Source organism: Ictidomys tridecemlineatus, chromosome 4, assembly GCF_052094955.1.
Source record: "Ictidomys tridecemlineatus isolate mIctTri1 chromosome 4, mIctTri1.hap1, whole genome shotgun sequence".
In the NCBI taxonomy this organism is placed as follows: domain Eukaryota; kingdom Metazoa; phylum Chordata; class Mammalia; order Rodentia; family Sciuridae; genus Ictidomys; species Ictidomys tridecemlineatus.
Window position 1 is genome coordinate 59,190,507 of NC_135480.1, and position 17,852 is coordinate 59,208,358.

Consider the following 17,852-nt stretch of genomic DNA (forward strand, 5'->3'; position numbering starts at 1 on the left):
TTATCCTTGAATAAGCAAGTATGCTTTGTTTTTAAATTAAAGTCAGGGATTATGAAGGAACATGGAACATCAGTTACTGCACTCCAACACAGAGTGAGTAAATTAAGGGTTCATGTAGATTCACAAAGTAATTATTAAATTTCACATTTCTTTTTAAGTTTTGCATTTTATTCTAAGCTTCATACTACCAGTAATATGTTTCTATAACTTCTGCCTTTTTAAACTATACCACTGGGGTTTAATGGATACACCAGAAAAAGCATATTCAATGTACACTGTTGAATGAATTTGGAGGTAAATATGCATCCATGAAACCACAATCTGTGTTCTTCAATGGTCCATTAACTTTCAATGTTTCCTTCAAAGATTTTGTGTTTTCTGTGTCATAATCAGGAAATCCTTGCCTATAAAATCTCAGGGAGGTTTCCACCTAGGTCTTTTTATAGGAGAATTATGTTGTCATGTCTTAAGTTTTGAATGAATGCTGTTTATGATATATGATAAGGGTACAGTTTTATTTTGCATCTGGATATTCACTTTATTAAAGGGATTATCTTTACCTTATGTGTATACTTGGAACTCTTTAAGAAAATCAGTTGCCATATGTGGATGGATTTATTTCTGGACTCCTGGTCTGTTCCATTAGATTGTATTTCTGTTTTGGTGCCTGTGCCATACTCTTCGGATTACTATAGAATATGCAAATATTTTTACATCAGGAAGTGTGAGGTCTCTAATTTTGTTCTTGCTGAACATTTATGTTTTTTGGCTTTTAATTTGTGATTCATTATGAAGGATTTTTTCTTATTTTTGTAGAAAAGATAGTATTTGGATTTTTATGGGTTTCACATTGAATCTGTAGTTAGTGTTAGTTAATATGGACATTATAAGGATAGGAAGTCTTCCAATCCATTAACGTGGAGGTGTTTTTATTTATTTATGCCTGCTTTGACTTCTTTTGACAGTGTTTTATACTTTTCAGTATAAAAGACTTTGACTTTTTTGAAGTTCTAAGAAAACACCTTCTCTATATCTATCAAGATGATGATTTGATCCTTAATTATGCTTACTTACAAAATTTTTAGATATGTTGACACAACCTTGTACTTGTACTTGTATCCCAGGTGTGAATTCTACTTGGTCATGATATGTGAATATTATATGCTAACAAATTAAGTTTGCTACTATTTTGTTGAGGATTTTGCAGCCATGTTCATTAGAAACATTGACTTGGAGTTTTCTTGCAGTGTCCTTTATATAGGGCTCTCTGTTTCATTTGTGGATTGGTATCATTTTTAATAGTAGTTATCATAACTTAACACCGTGAATGAGAAGGCATTTAAATACCCTTATGTATTATCAATCAACTTTTTAAAGAGTAGCTATTGATAACCTGACAATGTGTTTATTTCTTCTGCTACCATGCCTTTAAAATTATATTTAAGAATGAAAAAAACCCAAGTAATTAGGTTTACCTAAATAACCTTCATGATCTACCCTGATTGCTAGACATTATGAAGATCTCCTTAGGCACTATCCTACTCAGAGACAGCCTATGAAATGTGTTATAGTGGAGGTCTGTGGGTTCCTAATTTTGTTGCATCATGGAGACTTTGATTCTGTGGAATGTGTTTTCCTGTACCACGCCAAGATACTACAGCTTTCCTTTACATTTTCTGATCTCTCTGCCTAGAATGCTTCTCTTCAGCTCCCCTAGATTTTTACACAACTTACTTCCTCACCTCCTTCAAACCTTTGTTTAAATGCCATATTCTTAGTGTCAGTTTTCTGATGATCTTAGAACTGCCAACCCTTACCATCACCATCCCCACTCTGCTCTGCATTTTATGTTTCCATATAATTCATATTATCATTCTTATACTCACCTTATTTACTCTATCTGTTGCTATTCTCTTACTAAAGAAAAAGCATTTTGTAGGTTCTGTTTAATACTAAAACAGTGCCTGAAACAGTGTCAAATGCAAAGTTCGTAATTGATTCATATTTGTTGTATCATAAGAGAGTGAACTATGAAACTTAATATTCTGAGAGTCTAACATCAATCCCTGTCACTCAAGGGCAAGCCTTCTAGAACAGAAGACTGAAAATTCAGTTCTATAGAATTTCTCTGACCTTCTCTACTTCTGTCTCCATATCAATTAAGTAGGATAATAAACTCACATTAATATAAAATAAATTGATCTTTGTTGACAATTTTACTCCTTTTATAAGCTTCAAAACTGAGGTTAAGAGAATAATGAAATTTGTACATGGTTTTATATACACAGTCAGTGGGAAAATGAGGACAACATGACTAGTTTCTGCCCTCTGCATTTTTGTTTCTGGCTTCCATTACTGACAGAAAAATCTCTAGTGGAATGGCATGATAGATGCTAGTGTATGCAAAATTGTATACATTTCTAACATTAAGATAAATGCTAAATATTGAGTCATTGTAATGGTCATAGTGTGCTTGATTAATTTTTTGTAGTAGCACAATTATAAGAAATATGAGTTAATGTGGTAGTTGCACACTATTAAGAAGATAAACCCAGCAGTATTATAGTCATTAGCCAACATATTAAGGGCCATGTAAGGGCCCCACACTGCTTGGTGATTTCAGGATAAAGACCTTAGAACAAAATCCAGGCCCCCTATTGGAAAAAATAGTTTAAGAAATTAATAATAATAATAATAAAATAATAAGGATAATCCTAGGTTTCAGAATCCAGTTCCAGAATCAAAACATGGATAATCTATTTTCATATCTCTTAACTTCATGTGAATGGGTTAATTCTGATTCAGAACTTTATGGTCTCCAGAGTCCCTAGGATCCTCCTAACATCTCACTCTGGAGGTTATGAACACAGTATAAAAGCCACCCTCTTAAGCATACAGAAGAATGTTAAGGGAGACAAGATCACTTCTCCAGGTGTCTCTGCTGATAAGTAACATTTTAGTATGGATTCTTATCTATGGCTAGCTGAGCACAAAGGGAGAACAGTAGGTGATATAGTAGTGGGAAGAAATTAAAACCTCTGATCATAGGAAAATGATAAGAGAACTGATGGTAAGAATGTGTTGGTATAATCTTTTCTACACTTGAGCAACTATGGCTTTCATTCTTTCTATGTAGTCTCTACGTGCAATTCATGAATTATTTGACATTTTTGCTAATTTTTCTGTGTATCCTATGTATTTACTGATCTATGAAGGTCCTTTCTCTTCCTATTTTCTGATTATTTCTACTTGTTATGTTTTCTTTAATCCCTTGTAACATAACTTAAAGGTCTGATAATGACCCTAGCCTAAGCCTGTTTGACAAGAAGGGAGAACTATATTTGATTTATCTGGTACCATTCAAAATTTTCCTTCACCCATTACAGCCATTTAAAACACAACCAAACCACTTGCTACTTTCCCCCAGGTATTTCTAATCATTTGCAATGATGTAGTCTCTAAGTATGTAACTCTTATGTGCAGATCACTAAAGATAAGGAAAATCAGTTGCCTTTAACTCTATTAAAATATTTATACACAGATATAAAGAGGATCAAGACTTAATATTTACTAACCACTGCTAGGGATTCCATAAAAATCTCTGTCAGTACTAAGTTCACTATAGCTTTTTACTTTGTGATATTCTTTAGAATAGCCTTAACTATCCTACTTAGCCAAACCTTAACTACCTGCCCCGCCTTTTTGATGATCCAACTTGTGAACAAAAGAAAAATACTTTTTCCTAATTTCCCCAAAAGGAGTCATAAAACAATGAGCTGAAGAACATGAACACAATCCCCATGTCTATTTCTTAATATTCTACCATAATCATGCATAAAACTCTGTTAAATTAGCTAAAACAAAGTTAAGAGAAAAAATGTGAGTATAGATGAAGATCAATTACATCTCTTTCTCAAATCCCTTAGTTTACTTCTCTCATATAGTCATCCCTGCTCAAATTAGGGATAGTTTTCTAAACAGTTTTTTTTTCTTGGAAAACCTCTTATAGTCTTTCAATCTAGCAGTTTGTTTGCTGTTGACTAATTATCTTAACTCAATTTGTTGTCTCCTTCCAATAGCTGTGATCAAATTCTCCATTATAAGGCTTTTAAAAAATATTTTGTTTTAGTTGTAGTTGGACACAATACCTTTATTTTATTTTTATGTGGTGCTGAGGATCAAACCCAGTGCCCAGCATGTGGTAGGTGAGTGTTCTACCACTGAGCCACAACCCCATCCCCTCCATTATAAGGCTTTTAAGGGAATTTTTTGAAGACCAAAGCTGCTATGCATCTTTGCAAGACACACCCATGCACTCATACATGAATACATATGCTGAGAAATATGTGTAAGAGAGCTCTTTAGTAGTGCTTAATTAATGGGATATATCCTGACAAAAACTTGGTATAATAAGAAAGTAATAAAATTAGTGTCAAGGGGTGATGTATGTAAACTACTTTAAATACCTGATAATTTGTAACGTCTTATAAACTTGAACATTAATGCTGTTGTGTATGCAGGCATGTAAATCCATGTTTTTTTTGATAGTGTCAACCAGAAGATACCTAAAATCAGCAAAGCCTATCATTACTTCAGAAATGAACAGTGTATGTGCATTCTATTAGAAGCAGACCACAGAAACAGAATTGTCCTGAAACATAATTTACTGTGGCTTCAATAGTATTATCTCAAGGCAGAGTGTATTGGAGAGATCAGAAGACAACTATGGAATAAGAAATAGTTTCAGAAGCTTAAATAATAGGATGTCTACACATATTCAAATAATTTTAGAAGATTCTAGTTTGCTGCATTGATATTTTCTTTGAAGATCGAATTAGATTTGCACAGCACAAAAACATGGCCTATATACAATCATAATGATTTTTATCATGCTAACTCCATTTTTACTTTTTTTGTTCACAAATATATATTCATAAATAAAATAATTCTTCTAATAATAGCATAAAAATTCCAGGATATATCTCTGTGTATCTAAAATGGCAAGGATATAATTTTATCTTCATAACATTTTATTAATTTAAATTGCTGACTTGTGTAACTGATAACAACCACTAACACTAACTTTAAATCACTAATACTTTAAGTTTCTTGAGGAAAAGAACCTTTCTCTTGTTCATCATTTGCAATAAGTCTTTGCATACAATTCTGCAAGCAAATGTTGGATAATAAGTTTGTTGAACTGAAATGTTGAATTAAATTGAATTGTTGTGATGAAGTGACACCACATTGTACCATTAAGCTTTATGTACTTTCAGCCCTCTATGATGCATAAATATGGGTAAATATGATAGAAGTTTCTCTTTCTCTTTCTTTTTTCTTTTTTTTTTTGTGTGTGCACTAAATAAGGATGAGACTCAGTGAATGAGAGGAATTTGGCCTTAAATGCATTTTAATATAGAGAGCTCCAAAACATGGCCTCACTTAATACCACCCTATTTCATCCACACTCTTTCCTCCTTCTGGGGATCCCTGGACTGGAAAATATGCATCACTGGATTGGTCTTCCTTTCTTTGCTGTGTTTCTGACTGCTGTACTTGGGAATATAACCATCCTTTATGTGATCCGGACTGAACACAGTCTCCATCAGCCCATGTTCTACTTTCTGGCCATTTTGTCATCTATTGACCTGGGCCTGTCCACATCCACCATTCCCAAGATGCTTGGCATCTTCTGGTTCAACCTGAGAGAAATCACGTTTGAGGGCTGTCTTATTCAGATGTTTTTCATCCACCTGTACACTGGCATGGAGTCAGCTGTACTTGTAGCTATGGCCTATGACCGTTACGTGGCCATCTGTAACCCTCTCCGCTACACATTAGTGCTGACTAACAAGGTGGTGTTCATCATTGCGTGGGTAATCCTCCTGAGAACCTTGTCTTTCGCCATTCCTTTTGTTCTACTCATCCTGCGGTTACCATTTTGTGGGCACCATGTCATCCCACACACTTATTGTGAACACATGGGCATTGCCCGCCTGGCCTGTGCCAGCATCAAGGTCAACATCATCTATGGCTTGTGTGCCATTTCTATCCTGGTGTGTGACATCATAGCCATTGTCATTTCCTATGTCCAGATCCTTCAGGCTGTATTTCGACTCTCTTCTCAGGATGCCCGGCTCAAAGCACTTAGCACCTGTGGCTCTCATGTGTGTGTCATGCTGACTTTCTACACCCCTGCATTTTTTTCATTCATGACCCATAGGTTTGGCCGGAACATACCACGCTACATCCACATCCTTCTAGCCAATTTCTATGTAGTCATCCCACCTGCGCTCAACCCTGTAATTTATGGAGTCAGAACTAAACAGATTAGAGACCAGGTGCTGAAAATGTTTGCCAAGAAATAAAATAGCCCTGGTGTTTATAAAGAATGTTTTAAGAAAGGAGTAGTGAATTGGGCATGGTGGCACATGCTGGTAAATACTAGGGCCGAAGGAGGCTGAGACAGGAAGACTGCCAAGTCCAAGTCCAGTTTTGGAAACTTAGCAACAACCTTTTTAAAAAATAAAAATAATAATAAAAAAAAGAAAATTAAGAAAAAAAATGTCTGGAGCTAGGGTTCAGTAGCAGAATGCTCCTGGGTTCAATTGCCAGTCCCACGAGAAAAAAAAAAAAAAAGATGGATGGGAGAAGAAAAAGGAAAAAGAAAGATGTGGCAGTAATTTCTGATGTTCAAACTGGACAGAGAACATTAGGAAAACACATAGATATATCTTAGGGAAGGTCTATCAGTAGCAATTCTTTGGCCTGTTAAGTCTCCTTCCTTAACCCAGAAATAAACATTACAGCCCAAGTCTTATGCATATATAAAGTATTTATATATTTCCAATGTTTACAAATTATTTAGATTTCTACTGTGGAAGAAAACCAACACTGTCTTGCTTCCATTGTTACTGAGCACATTGATTTTACCAGGAGCTAAAGGCAAAACTAAGCAAAATTTATATACAACCAAAAAACCAAAACAGCAACAACAACAACAAACCCCTATATACTTTCATAAAGAACTATAAAAAATACCAGATCAGTTTGATTAGTGTTGGTATAAAATAACAAATCCTAGAGTATTTTCATATGCCTGAATTCAGTATCAAAAATAATGTTTTTGGGGTTGGGAATATAGCTCAGTTGGTAGAGTGCTTGACTCACATGCACAAGGCCATGGGTTCAATCCCCAGCACCAAAAACACAAAACAAAACAAAAAAGAATGTTTTCTTGACTTTGCTATGTTAATGTCAGATGTTAAGAAAGTAATACTGTGAATATGATAATTATGTGCAAAACTTGACAATTTTGTTGAATTTGTTATCTTTTATTTTTAAAGATTTATTGTTTAATTGTTGGATGTGTTTATAGAGTCAAACTTGCTGATATCTCTTTCAAATAATCTATTCAATTCCAGTTTTGTCTATTGTCATTTCCCCTCCCCCCTTTTTTTTCTTCTTAACACCACTTTTAGAGGCTATTCATCCTTATGGAATGTTCAAGTCCCTGAGATGTCCCAGGTCTATCACAACCTAAGTGGGCTTTTGTTTATTTGTATTAATGGAACTCTAGTTTCATACATCATCCCTCAGTGTTATCTAGATCCATGTGACATTTTTGACATTATATGAGGAAAAAATTCAAGGGAAATTGATGAAATCTTAGAAAAGCCTAAGTTTCTTAAAATACTTTTATTGTAGAACTGCTTAGTTTTTAAATCACACATAATCATTTAAAACTGTAAGGAGAGATTTGTTAGCATGCTCTTCATAAAAAACACTCAAACACACACAAAAAACCCCACTCTATTACGATAGAAAATATGATGTCACAAATTTTTAAAAGAAATTTGTATCAAAATTGAATTCTGGACTTGAATTCCTTTGGAAATAAATCTATCAGTTATGCTTTGTGACTCCTTCAGTGATATTGAACTCATCCCTTATCTTTCTATTTATTTTTCTTAGAAAATAATCTCTAAATTCTATTGCCCCATTTATATTTATTATATATATTATGTTTACTCTCTTGCTAAATATTGGTCATTTTGTGTACAATTGGTACATAGTTCTTGAAACTTGGTTAAATTCCCCAATGCAACCTCTGGGCTTGGAGTTTTCTGTTAGGCTGCTAACTACACATTCAATTTATTTAATGAGTAAACAATTATTTGATTCATCCATTTCTTTTTCTTGCTATCAAAGTCTGTAGTGATTTCAGCACACGCTATAGACGGCCTTTCTCAATGTCTACCCTGCTGTCAGCTTGAGGTCTTCCCTTTCCTCCTGAATCATTGATCTGCTCAACCTCCAAGTTCTTGACGCTCTCTCAGTGAATTAGATTGTTGCTGCTTCACCCCTGCTTGTCTGGTGGTGAGAACTGGGGGATATTCTATTATCTTCTTTGCCAGGTGAGCTTCAATCTTAGGCTGTTGGGGACAGCAATTCAAGTCAAGATGGCACCTGGCAGTTTGCCAGGAGGAGTGGTTTGTAAGGCAATGCCACCGAGCCATTAAGTTGGTGGGGATTACTTATTAGCTGACTGCTGTATCTAGATGATGCTAATTGAATCAAGCTGTGTGTAATCAGTTAGATATATATACCTCTGCTGTTCTGCAATAAAGCAGCCCCCACTACCTTGAGTTCCTGCTGAGTTTTCCTGCAATAAAGCAGTTCCCGCTTCAACCTTCAAGTTGCTTGTCACCACCCGGTTATTTTGCCCAGCCGGATTGTGGCATTAAGCTGGTGCCATTTCTGGGTCCTGGGGATGGAGGCTTCCCAGTGATTGTACCCCTCCCTGGGCTGTTGGAGACTTTGGATGATCCTGCCAGATGCTATGGTTAGAGGGATTGTTGGTGCTCCTTTCTCTTAGCAGCAATGATTCTTCATGTATACTATGCCCCAGTAACTTAAGACTCTTGCTCCTCTGGGAAGAGAAGGGAGTAGCAATTGGTTGTGTGTAGTTCCCACCATATACAGGTGTCTAGTTTCCTCTACTATGTCAGACCTGTGATGAAGACTTTCTCAGGTGTCTAGACCTGTTCCCAGTTTTTCTGATAATTAATTGATGGAGTTCTAGGGAGAAAAACCTAATGGGTTCAGATATAGCCTTCATCTTAACTGCTTCTTTGACTATAGAAAGTTAAGTACTTTCTCTGTGTTTCAGTTTCCTTATTTATAAAAAGGCATATTTTGGGGGAGGGAGGTACCAGTGTTGAACTCAGGGGTTCTCAACCACTGAGCCACATCCCGAGAACCTAAATTGTATATAATTGAGAGACAGAGTCTCACTGAATAGCTTAGTGTCTCATTTGCTGAGGCTGGCTTTGAACTGGAAATCCTCCTGCCTCAACATCCTGAGCCACTGTGATTATAGGTGTGCACTACAGCACCCATAAAAATAAGCATATTTTTTTTAAAATATTTATTTATTTATTAGTTTTCGGCAGACACAACATCTTTGTTGGTATGTGGTGCTGAGGATCGAACCCGGGCCGCACGCATGCCAGGCAAGCGCGCTACCGCTTGAGCCACATCCCCAGCCCCCCAAAAATAAGCATATTAATGCTATAATTCTTGTCAAGTTTGAGTAAGTTGGGTTAAAATACATAAAGAATAGAGGAGAGGCTGTATAATTATTAGATGTAATTATTCCAGCATCATGTCCTTAATCTAAAAATGAATATTTATATACTTGAATCAATTTTTATGTGGTGCTGAGGATCAAACCTAGGACCTTATGCATGATAGGCAAGCTTTCTACCACTAAGCTAAAACTCCAGACTACTTGAAACAATTTTTTCAAAATCCTGAAGCAAAATATTTTTATTTACTCTTTTTTTTTTTTTTTTTTGGATACCAAGAATTTTAACCCAGGGACTTAACCACTGAGCTGTATCTCCAACTCTTTTTTTTAAAATGTATTTTGATATAGAGTCTCGCAAGTTGCTTAGGCCTTTGCTAAGTTGATGAAGCTGGCTTTGAATTTAAAATCTTCCTGCCTCAGCCTCCCAAGCTGCTGGAAACAGACCTGTACCACCATGCCTGCCTTTTCTTTACTCTTGATTTCAGGTATTATAAAGCTAATCTTTTCTCCATATCTTTATTCACTCTACACTATTGAAAAAGGGGTGATGAACTTGAAAATTTGGTAGGAATAAACTGAGTTCAACCCTCAGTTCCAAAAAAGACCCCCCAAAAATTTAAAAAAATAATAAACTAAATATCTTGGAATTTATACTAAATACATTAATGTCATTATACTATAGTGATACATACATACATATTCATGTGTATATCAGCACAATTCACAATAACCAAACTATGGAATGACTCGAGATGTCAATCAATGGATAGATGGATAAAGAAAATATGATGTATATGCACAATGGAATTTTTTTTAAAGATTGATGTGCAATCTTTAGCAGGAAGAGTGAAGCTATCACTATACCAGATTTTAAACTAAGCTACAGAGCAACAGTAACAAAAACAGCATGGTATTGGAACCAAAACAGACTGGTAGACAAATGGTACAGAATAGAGGACACAGAAACTAACCCACAAAATTACAGTTATCTTATATTAGACAAAGGTTCCAAAAACATGCACTGGAGAAAAAGATAGCATCTTTAACAAATGGTTCTGGGAAACCTGGAAATCCATATGCAACAAAATGAAATTAAACCCCTATCTCTCACCATGCACAAAATTTATCTCAAAATGGATGAAGGACCTAGGAATTAAACGAGAGACTCTGTGTCAAATAGAAGAAAAAGTAGTCCCTAATCTTCATCATGTGGGATTAGGCTCCAACTTCCTTAATAAGACTCATATAGCATAAGAATTAAAACCAAGAATCAATAAATGGGATGGAACCAAACTAAAAAGTTTTTTTTTCTCAGCAAAAAGTAAATAATAATAATAATAATAATAATAATAATAATAATAATAATCTGTGAGGTGAAAAGAGAGCCTATATCCTGGGAGCAAATTTTTACCCCTCACACCTCAGATAGAGCACTAATCTCTAGGGTATATAAAGAATTCAAAAAGATAAACACCAAAAAAACAAATAACCCAATCAACAAATAGGCCAAGGACCTGAACTGACACTTCTCAGAAGAGGATATACAATCAATCAACAAATATATGAAAAAAATGTTCATCATCTCTAGCAATCAGAGCAAATAAAACTACTCTAAGATAACATCTCACTCAAGTCAGAATGACAGCTGTTATGAAGACAAACAACAATAAGCATTGGCAAGGATGTGGGGAAAAAAGGTACATTCATACATTTCTGGTGGGACTGCAAATTGGTGCAGCCAGTGTGGAAAGCAGTATGAAGATTCCTTGGAGATCTGAGAATGGAACCACCATTTGACCCAGCTATTCCTCTCCTCAGACTATACCAAAGGACTTAAAAACAGCATACTACAGGGACACAGTCACATCAATGTTTATAACAACACAATTCATAATAGCTAAACTGTGGAGCCAATCTAGATGCCCTTCAGTGGATGAATGGATTAAAATAATGTGGCATATATGCACAATGGAATTTTACTCAGCAATAAAAAAGAACAAAATCATGGCATTTTCAGGCGAATGGATGACATTGGAGAAGATAATGCTAAGTGAAGTTAGTCAATCCCCTCAAAAACAAATGCCAAATGTTATCTCTGATATAAGGGGGATGACTCATAGTGGGTTAGGAAGGGAGAGCATGGTAGGATTAGATTAATTCTAGATAGGGTGAGGACTGAGATGTGTTGTACCCAGGAATATAATAGCTAGACCTATTTCCACAATTACACTGTGTGTCAGAATAGTTGAGTGTCTTAATAGGTTAAAAATGTCTATGTAATGATCAAAAGCCAAGACCAGGAAGAACCAGACTCCACATTGGAACAAGAGTGAATCAGAAACATTTGAGACTGGTTTCAAAGGGAATCTCTCTATCATGGAACCAAAAGAGGCTGAGAAGTTTGGGGACAACTGTAGTGCACACAACAAGGTAATTAATTGACAGCCAGCATGCAGAGGAAGAGGTACATTGGCTCATGGAGGCTGGGATCTGTCTTGATGATAAACAGAAGTGAAGAGTTTCCCAGTAGATCCTAAAGTAAATCAAACAAGAAAAAATGGAGATCCAGATGTGAGTGGCCTCCAACCCAGGAATGCCAATGAGAATGAAGTTTGATGGATGGACATCAGCCTTATTGTATGGTGACATCATAAGGTTCAGATATTTCAGTTTACTCTTCATGGATGCTTCCTCTAAACTGACAAAATAATAATATACATAAATTTACAGACTGTCAAAGAAGCCAAATTGTAAGACAATGTGGGTCACGGAGTAATTACAATACCTGTGAATTTTAGATAGAAATTTTTTCATTAGAATTAAATATAGATAAAAATGGGGTAGGTGTGTGTGTGTGTGTGTGTGTGTGTGTGTGTGTGTGTGTAGTCAGATCTTCTAGAAGTATTTCTTTTTTCTTACTAAGGTATACTTACTTCATTATTCTTACCAAGAATACTGTGAATCTCCTAAAGCATGCATGGAATAGTTTTAATAATTTCACCAATACATTGACATTGATATAAGAATTTTTAATGTGTAATATGAGTGATGTATGGATAATAAATGAGGAAAAGTTATAAAGTTGAAAATTCAAATTTAAATATGTCAAAATCATATCATGTGGCTTACAATGGAGAATTAAAGAATATTTTAGAGTTTGTGATTGGAGGAATAAGAAATAGGGCAGTTATAAATGTGAGCAGGAGGAAGGTTTTAAATAGATAAATCTTTTTTTTTTTTTTTAGTATTTAGCCATAGTAATTTATACATATGCCAAGCAACAGAGATTGGCTTTGAAATAGTGCTGAAAAACCAGCATACAGCAGATGTGCCATTTATGGAATGATGACAAGGAGGTTTACTCACAACTGCATGAGATGAAAACAGGAGAAGGCTGACACAGTGTGTTGGGAAATGAACAAATGATTGTACTTTCATGACTCTCCTCAGGCCACACAGCTGTGTGTTACTCTTCACCTTAGCAGAATATTATGAACAACATGATTATAACCTGAAGTCTGAGTTTTCATGACTTACTTTCATTTCTGTAAATAGTCAAAGAACTTGCTCTTGGGTGAGTTCATTCCCCATGCATCTGCTACTCTGAGCCTTAGTTTACAATTTTCCTTTTCCTCTTAATACTTCTGTATTTTGTAACCCCGCCTCTAACTCCATACTGCAATTTGCTTATTGTACTTGTTCTTTTTCTCATGAATGATTGTTAGAACAGCATCTTTAAAATGATACACGTCCCTTAGAAGGCATTCTCTTCTGACTTTCCTTTTTAGAAATATGATTGGCACTATGGCAGAATCTCTTTTTTATTATTATACATATTCATAGTTATGGAGTACTAGTGATTATAAAATGCAATCCTTAAGCCAGTCTTCAAAATTTTCCAACCAAAGTTTCTGCTTGCTCTCACAATTTGACCTTCAAACTCTATAGGAATAGAGAATCTCTTTCACCTGTGGAACAGCTGTGTATTGCATCAGGGGAGCTTTGGGGAGTCTGGAAATGTTGTTTCTGACCCAGGGTATAAATAGTACAGAACAAGAACATAGGAAACTAGATTATTGGAATGTTGTTTAATAATTTAATATTTATATTAAAAAAATCAAATTATAATTTAATCATTCAAATTATTAATAGTAGCCATTCTTCATAAACATAATAGTTCAATTGAAAAATTTGTGACACATTTAAATTATGGTATACTCAATATTCTGAAAATAAAAAGGCATATTGCTATGGGTTGATATTAAATATTTTCAAATAAAATGTATATTGATTTGCTATTTTCCACTATTATTTGGAATATACGTATAAAACATATGTGTTTGGATATAATATAAATCCACTTAAGTTGAAATAATTTTAGACACAGAAAGAAACCTAAGTGAATGCACACCCAACTTAGAAGTAGTCTAAAGGAAGCTAAATGAATACACACCCAATTTAGGAGTAGTCTAAAGTGTGTGATGAATACAATGGAGCACAGACAGAAAATAATTTACCTTTGTCACTATGGTGTGATTTTTTTTGAAGGATTTAACCTTTATTTCATTTATTTATTTTTGTGTGGTCCTGAGAATTGAATCTAACGCCTTACCTGTGCTAGGCAAGTATTTTACCCCTGAGCTACAATCCCAGCCTAAATATAGTGTGCTTTTTTATAATAACCACAATGTGTTCAACATATTTGTGGTCCCCTGTAGTGTTAAAGGTAATAAAATAAATAATTCAGAGCTGAAATTATATTAATTGCATAAAAATGCAAACCAGGGACATACATAAGATATAAATAAGGTCTCCCATGTCTTATATTACTGATTTTTCTTACCATTGAAATACATTTCGCCACATTTATCTCCATTGGAAACTCATCACTTTCTCCATCAATAACAGCAATCGTGCTGTGTTATTATTCAATGTGTTTTTTTCCAAAGATAAAAACCATTTAATAGCTTCTGACTAAAAGTAAAGTCTCTATTCACATAGCAAATGCTCTAAGGTAATTTTTCTAGACACTTGAACAGTCATGAACAACTTCCTTAGAGTCCCTATGGTGTGTGCACTTAACTCTTAATCATATTTTTTCATATTATATTTTATATTTATCATGTCTTTCTTTTCATTATATTTCAGATGCTTGCTAAGTAGAAATAATATATTTTCATATATTTTCTTTTCAGTCTATTGAGTTAATATAGAATAAAAAGGGAAGGTGGGTAGTAGTTTTATTTTTCTGGAAAGTAATTTCAGTATAATTTTAAGATAAACAATAATAAATCACTACAAATTCATCAGTATTAATATAGTATTGTCTATAAAAATCCTCAAACACTAACAATATCTTGATTATAATATTAAATTTTGAGACATATCCAGAGATAAATTTCAAGCAATATAAATCTAGTCAACATTTTTTTTTTCTGACTACATGATAAGGAAATTGGGAGGGAATGTAAGAGAAAAAAACATATGCATACTTTTGGAGAAGAAAAATGTATGTCTGTAATGACTTTTGGGGAACTCCTGTGCCCCATATCCATCTCTTCACAAAAATAAAATAGTATAAACTGACATTAATTGAGCATCTGTTAGATACCATATTAGTTGTACTGTTGGCTTTTCCCCATTTTGTACTCAAGGGAGTTTTAGGGTAGGTGATCCTACTATGACATAGATAACAAAAGTAGTTAAGACCAAACAATTGGTTTCCTAGAGATATTCAACTGTTACTAATGGATCTGACATTTGAATCCCAATTATTATGACATTTTTATGCTTCCATTAAATACTGAAACATTATGTACCCCATAGGGTTTTATAAATGTAAAATGGCATGATGCTTTTCTGACTACTTTGAGTAGGATGAAGCATTGCTAAAAATGCATAGATTTCAAGATTTGCTCAGCATTTCCTCTGGTACATATCCCCCAATCATTTCATTAATCAGTCTTACACTGATATACTGAATTATACAGTAAAACCCACATACACATGTATTTTTAAGGAAAGTTGCAGCCCAGTTCCAAGATATAAAAGAGTAGAGATGGCATTGATGCACAACAGGTGCAGCCTGTTCGGGGTGCCCCCAAACCAATGGCATCTGTTCTCCCTAGAAATATTACACACATCAGTTTTTCAGTGCATGCCTATTCTCAGTAGAGCCCTGGAAACTACCTATTGTCCAACTAGTTTGGGATGTAGTGAGAGTAACTGTTACCTTAGTAGGGCTCTGTGTGGATCAAAAAGAGCAACCACCTAGCTTGAGCACATCTTGTGTTCTCCCTTTCTGAATGAGATCAGTCCTAGACAGTTTCCAGGTTCCTAAGCTCCCATGAACAGGGAGGTGGATGGCTTCCCCACTGTGTCAGGGAAGGAAGCCATTGGGAGTTGCAGATTTGAGTTCAGAATGAAGTTTCTATGTTTCAAGTCAACATCTAGTGAATGGATAATCCAGTAAGTGGGAGGAAGGGAGTCTTCACCATCTGCCTAGGGAGCTTTCATCTCAGCATCTCAGCTTGACTGTGGAAACTCAGCATTGTGTGTGTGTGTGTGTGTGTGTGTGTGTGTGTGTGTGTGTGTGTGTGTGATATAAGATGCAGGTATAAAATAAGAAAATTCTGACTCATAGTTTTGTTTAAAATGTCTTTTTATTTTTAGTAGGAAGGTATAAAAATATACTAATATAGTCTATGCAATCTGGCTATCAGGGATAATTTTATATCATAGCTTTCTGTTTTTGTAATTTTGAATATTTGCATCACATTAGATTTCAAAACTTTTATATCATACTCCAAGTTCTGTGTTTTGATATTAAACATATTGATTTCATAAACAATCAGAATAAGTCTCATATAAAATAATTTGATCATTTTAAATAACAAAATGATGAGAATTAAATTTTACCTAAACATTAATATGAAAAATTTGACCCCAATTTTGTTAATTGTAAAACTTGAGATTTTGTCATTTTATATTGATTCTTTTTATTCTTCATATACATCTTAAGCATTATTTAATATAAATTACAGATATATATTGAGACTGAGAATTCAAAATTTGTCTAGTCCTTAAATGCATTTGAAATCCTAAGTAAATGTTGATGGCCAAAGTCATTTTCAACATGCAAATATCTGTCAAATTTTCAATTCCAGACATGGATGGTGCAAGTTGAGGTTGACCAAGGATCTGAGATTTAGTTTAGCTCATAATATGAATGAATGTCCTTTATGCTATCTGTCATAATCATACATTCAATATCTTTTTCCTATTTTTTTTAAGAATTCTAATCTTTAAAGTAGCCTGCAAGTACAGTGCTGAAGCTCTATGCATTGTTCCTAGGTGCCAGAAATTTCTCATGTGCCTTATGGAGAAAATAAGTTTGTTAGATAATTTTCATCCTGAAATGGGTTACAGTTCTTTAGATTATAATTTCAAAGGTAATCCAAATTGTTATCCCAGAAAAGAAAGGAGGAGTTCACTTACTTGTATATGAGGCCTATCTGGGACGTATTAAAGCAACATTTATCATGTGTGATAGAGATGTGGGAAAGCTATGTTACATAAAATTTGCTAGAGGTCATTGTTTCGTACTGAGGCCTTGCACGAGGCACAAGTATCCCAGAAAAAATAGCAAGGTGTCACTTGTGCTAAGTGTAGTAAATTAAGTGAAATGCTAATAGGAAATCTCCAAGCAGGTCAGTTTCTCCCACAAATTAGACATTTATAGCAACCATAAGAAAGGGAACAGTTGACCTGACCCATGAGCATAAAGAAGTCCCTTTCTTTGGACCCTTACAAGGAAAGTAAAATGATCTTAACCAACTCAGTTCTTTGTCTTATTCTGTGTTCTTGTTCCTGCTCAATCTGCTCTACAAACCCAACAGTTCAGTTCTGCCCAACAGAGCTCATTCTGTTTTGAGACAGGATGATGCCCAATTATTGGATCCACTAATAAAAGTCAATTATATTTAAACTAAATTTGTTGAAATTTGCATTCCTAGTGGATGAAGAATATGGCACATTTGTATATTCTTGAGATATCAACCATTAAAAATCAGTGTAGAGTACAGCTTTGTTGTGAGGTCAGAAGACAAAGTCATTTATATTCAAGTTAACCAGGGTTGTAATGTAGCTAATTCTTTTTGACTGATGCATGTGACTGCAGGTTTGAAGGGGTCATAAGGCATGAAAAATGACAACGTTCTAACAGAGGCAGCACAAATCAGGAGCCACTTGTCAAAAAGAA

General features: G+C 34.7%; 1 protein-coding gene across 1 annotated transcript; it reads left to right on the forward strand.

The window, feature by feature from the left end:
* The first annotated feature begins 5,429 nt into the window (after positions 1-5,429).
* Positions 5,430-6,368, forward strand: LOC101969286 (olfactory receptor 52E1). Its single transcript, XM_005342796.3, has one exon. The coding sequence runs from the start codon at positions 5,433-5,435 to the stop codon at positions 6,366-6,368; it is 936 nt and encodes a 311-aa protein (XP_005342853.2). The 5' UTR covers positions 5,430-5,432.
* The last annotated feature ends 11,484 nt before the right edge of the window (positions 6,369-17,852 follow it).

Excerpts from the sequence above, each read along its gene's own strand:
- LOC101969286 (XM_005342796.3), top strand. The coding sequence starts at position 5,433 with ATGGCCTCACTTAATACCACCCTATTTCATCCACACTCTTTCCTCCTT.